Consider the following 9,044-nt stretch of genomic DNA (forward strand, 5'->3'; position numbering starts at 1 on the left):
TACTCTTAACAATATGAGTATGCTATCCATAACAATATCTATATTGGACAATTAGTGCTACGTATAGTAAATAGAGAAATAATAACAATAACTTGTCTTAAGTTTGGACATTAGTATTACGATACCGTGACACTTTAAATAGTGACCATCTTTAGCGAATTCCTTTTTTATGCATGATCATGATCTAGCTGTTATATATTAGTGATGACGAGACATGAATTTGTTATATTTCTAATCTATATGTGTGATTTAGCACATTAACAAGTAGCGTCTTTTATTTCGTATCAACCAAGCCAGCAAGTATACAATATGTAGATGAATATAATACTTCTGATGAACAAATGACAGAGAAGAAATGCAAGGCATAAATTTAAGTCAAGCTAAGTCGGTTTTTTCTTAATTGGTCACTTTGTCCAAATACTTTTAGTAAAAATATATTTGATAGCATGGGTTTTAATTATACTGTATGCTATAGTCACGAGACTTTGAAGTGGTGTTATTAATCATCTGCAATAATTGTGTGGTATCTGGAGTTGCGGAGGGAGGAAAACGTTGAGGCTTCGATTGGATATGTAACCTTTGGGGATAGCGTACTGACAGGTGCAACGGCAACTGTTGGTGAATCTGCTTGGTAACAGCAATGCCAAAATATAAGGGTGACGCGCAATAGCGTACGGATATTTTTTAGTGTGACGGACGAGTGAAGGCAGGACAATGATTCAGGCAGGGTGATGCGGCCAATTTCAATCCTGGTAAAGAAATTAGTATGTATCATTTGCGTCATGTAAAAAACTAATTGAAATCCTACAAAACATTTTGAAATAGTTATGACCCATAAACACTGTAGCAACATTTTCCTTCTTACCATAAGCTTGAGAAGTGAGGATGGGATGGTGCCACTTCAATACGCTGTTGCGTGATAATACGGTGAGCTTGACCGTGTTCATGCATAGGAAATGGTTGCTCGTCTGTCAGCTCCAAGCTTCACTTCCCCGAAACCAAGGGATTGCCCAAAGGCACGTTAGACCAAGGTAGATACAATGGCGTCTGGACGAATGCCAGTGGTTGATGTATCCTTCTTATTCGGCCATCGTAATACGACCTTCTTCGTAGTATCTGCCAAAATGGACGACAGCCATGGATCATAATACCTGGTTTGTACGTCTACTTCTCCAAATTGGTTCTTGTCTGCGACGGGTTCAAGCGGTAGTTTCACCAACCTACAATGAAAATAGATGAGGAAGGATATTAGTACTTAGACGCACTTTTTTTCACCACACTACAATATTTACAAATCAGCAATGCCTTCGACAACATTAGACTTGAATTGATCCATGCTAGTGGCTAGAGTCAAGAGGCGGAGATTGGCACTTTTTGGAGACATACCCTCCTTGTCAATATTGGATACCACATTCACCATTTCCATGAAGTCATCATTGGTAAATTCGGGGTATTGTGTGGCACTTTGCTGAGTAGCGATTGAGTCTGACACTCTAGCAAATTCTTGAGCACTTGTTCCCCAAAAACAGTCACTTTGCGTTCGCTATGCTGTTCATTCGCCAGGAAGAGTACACCCGACAAGGCTAATATCTCCTGGATGTTCGATTCCAAAGGGACAGGCTTAGGAATGATGTCTGCTTGATGCCGGTATTTTTGGAAAAGAGAAGTAATATCGTTCCCATCAACAATCCAATGCTTCTCTTCGTTGTCACTCCCTTTTCGAATTTTAGCATGCTCTTGATCCAAATCAGTTGTAGTTGTTGCTGCTATAGGTTGTGATGCAGTTGTTTCCTGTGTTGGACGTGGAGTTGGTGATTCTACTGTTGGAGATTGATTCTGAGGCTCCAAAAGGCTCTGGGAATCAGATAATAACATATCATTGATCACTTGGGAGCAGTTGGACGCAGTAGTTTCCAAAGCATGAATTCGCTGGCGTTCCTTCCAAAACACTGTGCAATCAAGCGTGAGACACCAATTTTCAAATTCCTCAAGGAGGCGAGAATGATCTTCTTCGGACATGTTCGTAAGGATTGTCTTATAGCGAGCGTGGCAGCGCCTGCGATTGTAGTGGCCATACTCCAGGGCAAACACCTTTAAAGTAAGATCACTGACGTTCAGAATGCACCATTGTACATCAGCTGCTAACACCCGTGGTCTCTTCTCGCTTGATTTCGGATTGACGGGCGTTTTTCTTTTGCGATTCTGAGACGTATCCGGTTCCTCTGGTGATTGGTGGTATCTTTCAGCTGTTTTCGTTTTCACCTTATTATTTTTGGTGCGTAACTGACGTTTGCTGACAGTAGGAGTCTGACCACGTTTACCCGTCAATTTAGTAAATGATTCAAAACGAACCAAATAAAAATGAAAAATTAGTTGTTCATCATCAACGAAATGAACTACTTTTGTTCATAAATTGATTTCCTGTTTTTCATAGTAGGGTGATGCGCCATATTCTAGTGGTTGCGCCAGCCAAAAAAAAATCGACGTCAATCTTTTTCATTTTAACTCAGTTGGTGGTGCGCCAAGAATTGCCTATAAATATTTCTGAATCACTAAACAAATTTCCATTTTGCTACCACTACAAGCACACCCGACTCTTTTTGAATTCAAGATCAAATGTACTTATATAGCAGAATAGAAAAATAGTATTGGATCCATATTGTATTAGCGATGTTAACATTTGTCAGTGGTTCAAGACTTTTGAGCTTGTCGCTAAACGATACGTAATGACCAACATGAATTATTGGATTTACCATGTTTAGTTATACTTACCTCGTCGAATCCCTTTGTTGATACCCACCTTTCCAGACATTGTACGGCTGAGCTAGAAACTGTTTACAAAAGCGATTATGAGACAACTCTCTCGGGGTGCTACATGTGATGACAATAAGGTCAAAATATGGCTTCGACAGATAAATCCAGGTCAACCAACAGCATTGATATTGCAAATATCAGATTGGACTCATTGTCACAGTCTCTTATTTATACCTTTATCCACCGTCCAACAGTTGGACAAATTCCTACAATCCTTATTTAATCAACAATTGCGGTATTCACTACAGTGCATCTATGTTATAATGATTAATTTCTGGCTCCGAATTCCAACAAAAAAAAAACGCTATCTTCCCGATGAATTTCACATGTATCACAAATACGGATATATTATGTTTTTTATTACAGAGTTCTTCTTAAACTAATAGAGGCCAATTGTTTTTTTTTCACACAAAGTTTTATGAAGATGGCAAAACAAAATTTGCCATTTACAGTGGGGAGATCCAAAGATTTCCTGGAGGTGTTTTACATTGAAAAATTCCTAATATTATATCAGGTATCTCCCGGTTAAACGTTTTATCGCGATAAATTAGACTTCTCTTCAAAAATCTAAAAATTGCTAACGTAGAAATCGGGCTTTAAACTTCCCAACTGTCCTTTTTAACGAAAAACGTTTATTCTAAAATAAATGCTCTGTATCGACCGAGAAATCTACTTAACCACTGTTGTGTTTTAAGGTAAAGTTAAATTATAAAAAGACTATAGGAGTAGTTTGAGACTGTTTACCAGATGTCTTTATTAATAAAGGAAATATACGATTATTTATATAAAAGACAGTCTGCTGTGGTCATATCTCTAGTGCTATCTTGAAGTTATCATTGATTAACCAAACATTTATACGATCATTACATACCCACTAATTTAGTCTTGTTCTAATAAAGGTTAAGTCTTCTTAACTATCTTTGCTTTAAACTAAATTTTAAGTATTTTTCAGATGTACTAAATTAGACTTGTGATGTAATATCCTTATAGTTCTTACTTTGACATTTATTGTCAAGGTTATATCACAAATGGTATCAAAATGGATAAACCTTTGATAGCTCTAATATGGTTATAGCCTTGCTAGATCACCACAAGCACGCCTCAAGAAATGAATTATCACTGTAATATTCCGAAATCTCTTCTAAATATCAAATAATGTAGATTACGCAAGGACCCTATGGTTTTGTTAGACTACATCTTGTAGGCTCTCTATAACTTTGATAAAATGTTTTATGGCTTAAATCCGACCCTATCACAATACGTGTGACACATTGCTCCCCAATCTGTCTCAGATAGTTGTTGTGGTAAACTAGAACAACTGTTAGGACAACATATTAAGCCGACACCTCATACGGCATATAAGTCGTATACGTTTAGAAATACCAACCGATCCAGCCAACTTTTAAGGTTTATACATCGACCGTTAAGCCTACCGTTCAAAAATTAAAAGACGACCAGTCAACCCGCCGGTCGAAAATTAAAAAACCGACTGGTTAACCGGGCAATTGAAAATTAATAAACGACCATACAATGTACATTGTATCTATTTTAAAATTAACAATTTTTTGTTCTGATGGTTTTAAAAAAAAGAAAAACTTATCCCCTAAATTTCTATCACGAAGAGATTATTCCGAGTGTATCGCATCTCCAACTTCTGTTCAACCCACATATTTATAGAATACAACCCAAAATAACATTACTACTAATACATTCGCCGTATCCTTAAGCAAACCGGTCATATCTATCAAAGACATTCCTATACAAGATTAGACCTTAATATATTTTCGATGCCCCGACCAATGGCCCAAACAACTTCGATCAGAATTAAGTCAAAACCAAAAAACATTTATTGTCAAGAATCCACATGTATACAAAATAATGAAAAATACAAATAATACGGATACAACCGAATTAAAAATGTTTCCATTTCATCAACGAGCTGATTTATTGATATCGTTCATACTGCAATTGGTCATTCGATTCAAATCTCTGTCTACAATCAACTAAAATCTCGAGTTTGGTGGCCAAATATGTAACTTGATAGCACTAACTGGTTAAATAATGCCCAGCCTGTCAACGTACAAGTTGTGCTGAAAAGAATATCTATCATGCGCCGCGGAAACCATTGAATGTACCACCTGCTTTTTCGTCTTGGCATCATGATATTGTTGGAGAATTACCAACCACCAAAAATGGCAATCGATGGATCTTAGTTGTTGTAGATTACTCAACCAATTGGACGATCATGTGTGCATTAAAAAATGCCCGTGGTGATTAAATTGTTAAATTCATATACGAAGAAATTGTGTTGAAATTTGCAAACCTAGTAAAAATATTTACAGACAAAAATCGAACGTCTCCATCAAAATTACTATGTAAAACAATACATGAATAAGTTTAGATCGAAACACACATTTACAAGCGCATATCATTCACAAAGTAATTCAAAATGCGAAAGATTAAATCAAATTATCAAGATCATGTTAAAATATTTGTTATTGGCGATGTACACAGTTGGGACGAGTAAATTAACAAGGTGACATTTGCATGCGGCATAAGAAAACACTCTACTATGTACGCATTGCAGAGAATGGTACGACCAACTTACCAATCAGCTGAAGGAACTGCAGGATAATCGTTAACTTTATGAGTATAGTTAAATTAAGGCAAACAAGCTTTAAACGAGTAATATAACTCTTCTTTGACCAATAAGGAAGATATCCGTAAAAAAATGGATGATATGCTTCCACAAAAAAGTGTTACAATCAACCACTGTAGAAGATGTTTTAGCGAAATTCGCACTTTAAATAATTTGCTATAAATTAATAAATTTGTTAACTTAGTTTTTCTACCTTTCTTTCGCTTATAACCTTTTTTAAGGCAGCCCCGAATTCTGTTTCGTGTTGTCAGTGCTGTTATTTAAGTAATGGATACCGTTAAATCATACAAACTAGGTAAACATGACATATGAAATACGAATTGATATTATTATGTCGTTATACTTTAAAGTAACAAGAATATTTGTGCACACATTTGCCATATTCTAAAAGTAATCATCCTTTCAATTTCCGTATGTTTTTTTTAGAGAATTGTATAGATGTCGAGCCGTATTTGGACTTGAACAACAGGTTTATGCCAAGCAATCTCTCCTTCTAGGCTATATATTTTTCTTTAGACTATAACCGTTTTCTTTTAGGCCGCAATTTTTTTTCGGCTGATAAATGATTTGGTCTATGTACAAAACGCTACATCTCGTGGGACTCTCGAATGTTAGATGTATACAAAAGCCGCTGTTAGGCTAGTATGGCGTTAACTGTCCCGTTAATAGGAAGTGCAAGAAGTATTACGGAGGTAAGTTTAACTTTTCGATTTGGAGATGATATGTACATACCATATAATAAATAAAATAAAATACGAAATAAAAATTGAATTAAACAAAAAACGTGTTCATTTAAACCCTGTTTTTTATTATATAATGAATCTCTGGATTGCACAACAGTATAAAGGCTCATCGGCATCAATAATAATGTAGTTAAAAGTGATGCAATAATTTACGTACTTCTTATTGAGTGAAAGATTGCTATATTGTGATAAAAAGAAGCATCAAGTGGTATTTAAAAGCTACCAGAAGTGGTATAAGTACGCAACATGTTGCGGGTTTTTACCACATAGTCCGCCACTGTGTTATGTCAAAACTAAAAGGTCAAGAGAAACTATACAAGGCTTCATCAATAACGATGAAAACCACATAGAAGTTTTGATTGTTTGGTTTCAGACATTTGTTGAATATAACGACGCTTTGAAGTCTTTTACTTCAAAGTTCAAGCAAGTGTACGAGGATGTCATACAAAAATCATACACACGCAAGGCCAAAGTAGATATTATGACAATTTTTCAACAATCAAAATCTCCAACGAACGCAATGGTGATTGGAAGCAAAGTCTTAGATGAAGCTACAAATGCTGCCTCAGAGAGATTAATCTTGACACTGAAACAATCACCAAAAGTATAGTATTAAAAACATGATATCGATAAATGTATGGGTAAAGTAAAAAAATCTGTTGTAGATTGTGCCTGGTGCGTCTTCCTTCTCATCCTCATCTACTGCCGGCGCTTCCTCGTCTACTGCAGGTGCTTCCTCATCTACTGCTGGAGCTTCCTCATCTACTGCTGGAGCTTCCTCATCTACTGCTGGAGCTTCCTCATCTAATGCTCGTGCTTCCTTATCTACTGCTGGTGCTTCCTCATCTACTGTTGCCGGTTCATCGATCGAAGAAAAATGGAATCCATATATCAAATCGTGTAAAGACAGATCAAGAAAGCACGGATTCAATTTGCAAACCCAAGCTGACAAAGTATAAGCAAGTCAACAGATAATACTACTCCCGGAAGGACAGATGTTTTCCGAAATCGCCAAGCACGCCGATACCGAATACCTTCTAAGGTTGTTCTCAAGCAAAAAAAATATTTCCGATTTCATCTGATCTGAAGTGCGGAGTTACCTTCCATGGAATTTTGTGTAATAAAAACTTCAGTAAACTTCAGATGAAAAAAATCCATCTGAATTCTACCGAAGTGATATAAAAGGAAATTTCCCATGATTTCTAATTTCACGAATATTTTCCAATTTTTTTAAAAAATCCAAATTTTCTTTTCTTTCTTTTTCCTAAATACATTACCATGGAGCAACAAAACATATTCGAACAAAAGGAAAAGATTACTAAGAAACAGTATACCAAAGATGATATGTACCATATTGCAGAATTATATGGACACTACTATTTGGCTATCAATACTCACAACAATATTTTGTCACCAAACAGAGTTCAAATCAACAATCAGCATTGGAAAGCGTTCACGTTGGAATACAACAAGCGCCAAGCCCTCCTTCCCAACAATGAAGGTTATTTCAGGTCCGAAAAAGCTCTTCTCGAGAAATATGATACTATGAAAACAACGTATCAGAACAAAAAGGAGACCATTACGTCGACCGGTTCGGGAGGTGGCCCACTTCTTAGGTACCTTCAAAAAATGCATAATTATTTGCATAAGGACCCCCAGCTTCACCCAAAGGCCACATATAGCTCCTTAAAAAGAGCTTATAGTGTTCGAGATGGCGAGGATAACAATGATGATGTTGTCGTCTCCGAAGATTCTTGCCCCCCTCGCTCTTTCCCTCCCTCTGCCTCCATAGGCGAACAAAAAAAGAAGAGGAAATCTGTCAAGGAAGAAAAGGAGCTAGCTCGAGTGAAGTCTAGAGATGAAACTTTGGAACAGATGAAGCAAATCACGGAAGGTATGACAAGAAAGCTCGAGGAGATTATGAGCAAGCCTCTTGTTGTTCAACACGTTGAATCTGAAGAGAAGAAGGAGTTTTACAAGAAGTTTCTTGAATTGATGGAAAATGGTTTGAAATAAATTTCATGTCATATAATTTTTATTGAAACTAGTTCAAAAACGTGTTAACATAAACGTTTAAAAGATCTCGTCGTTGTCATCCAGCAGTTCGTTCCAAAGGAGTGTTTGTTTCAAATGTTGCCGGACAATCACTTCCTGAAACAAGTGACAACTCGACTAATTCTTCATCAGTTGTATGAAACGTATTATTAGCATTGATGCAAAAGGTATGCAAAATACATCTGGTATTAACAATTATGACCAAACGTAATTGGTCTTGGATGTACACATACGTCCAAAAAATCTCCATCGCTTCACAAGAATACCAAATGCTCTTTCAACAACCTGCCGCATTGCACTGAACTTGGCGTTGAATCTTGCTTTGTTGGGATCAAGATTAGAACCAAGCTGAGAGTACAGCGTAATGACATGGTAGCTCAATGGGTACACCGAATCTCCCAGAATATACGCATCTTCGAAAAAGTACCTCTTAGGATTCTTCAACATCTCCTTAGCAATATCGATTTTGCTGAGAACGTGTGCGTCATGACATCTTCCGCTTTCACCGGCATACACAAAATTGAACTTGCATTCAGAAGTGACAGCAGCTGTTAAATTCACGGAGAGATTTGACTTACGATCACGATAGCTCTCGGACGTTTCCTTTGGTCGGTGAATGACAATTAAGTTGCCATCAACAGCTCCAATGACATTTGGCAATCGTTTAATTGACAAATCATCCGGGTAAGGGAACTCGAAACCATGCTTTACCTTCCGGAATTCATCTTCGGTTGATGGCCATGAAATCAAGTGGCCTAATTGGTCCTTTACTG

At 36.9% G+C, this 9,044-nt stretch overlaps 3 protein-coding genes across 3 annotated transcripts; 2 read left to right on the top strand and 1 right to left on the bottom strand.

Annotated features, from left to right (window-relative positions):
- Nucleotides 1-499: 499 nt before the first annotated feature.
- EV154DRAFT_488204 (uncharacterized protein) lies at nucleotides 500-2,812 on the bottom strand (the record flags this gene model as incomplete). The annotated part of the gene is made up of 5 exons (XM_051599074.1): nucleotides 500-804; nucleotides 866-932; nucleotides 1,028-1,220; nucleotides 1,418-2,399; nucleotides 2,773-2,812. The coding sequence occupies 5 exons, from the start codon at nucleotides 2,810-2,812 to the stop codon at nucleotides 500-502; spliced, it is 1,587 nt and encodes a 528-aa protein (XP_051450725.1).
- Nucleotides 2,813-6,117: 3,305 nt separating this feature from the next.
- On the top strand, nucleotides 6,118-7,175 carry EV154DRAFT_571460 (uncharacterized protein; the record flags this gene model as incomplete). Its single annotated transcript, XM_051606271.1, has 3 exons — nucleotides 6,118-6,165; nucleotides 6,590-6,820; nucleotides 6,882-7,175. 3 exons carry the CDS (start codon nucleotides 6,118-6,120, stop codon nucleotides 7,173-7,175), a joined length of 573 nt encoding a protein of 190 aa, XP_051450726.1.
- Nucleotides 7,176-7,494: 319 nt separating this feature from the next.
- On the top strand, nucleotides 7,495-8,232 carry EV154DRAFT_582278 (uncharacterized protein; the record flags this gene model as incomplete). Its single annotated transcript, XM_051606674.1, has 1 exon — nucleotides 7,495-8,232. The coding sequence occupies one exon, from the start codon at nucleotides 7,495-7,497 to the stop codon at nucleotides 8,230-8,232; it is 738 nt and encodes a 245-aa protein (XP_051450727.1).
- Between the last annotated feature and the right edge of the window lie 812 nt (nucleotides 8,233-9,044).

Source organism: Mucor mucedo, assembly GCF_025094135.1.
Source record: "Mucor mucedo strain NRRL 3635 chromosome Unknown EV154scaffold_229, whole genome shotgun sequence".
Classification (NCBI taxonomy): domain Eukaryota; kingdom Fungi; phylum Mucoromycota; class Mucoromycetes; order Mucorales; family Mucoraceae; genus Mucor; species Mucor mucedo.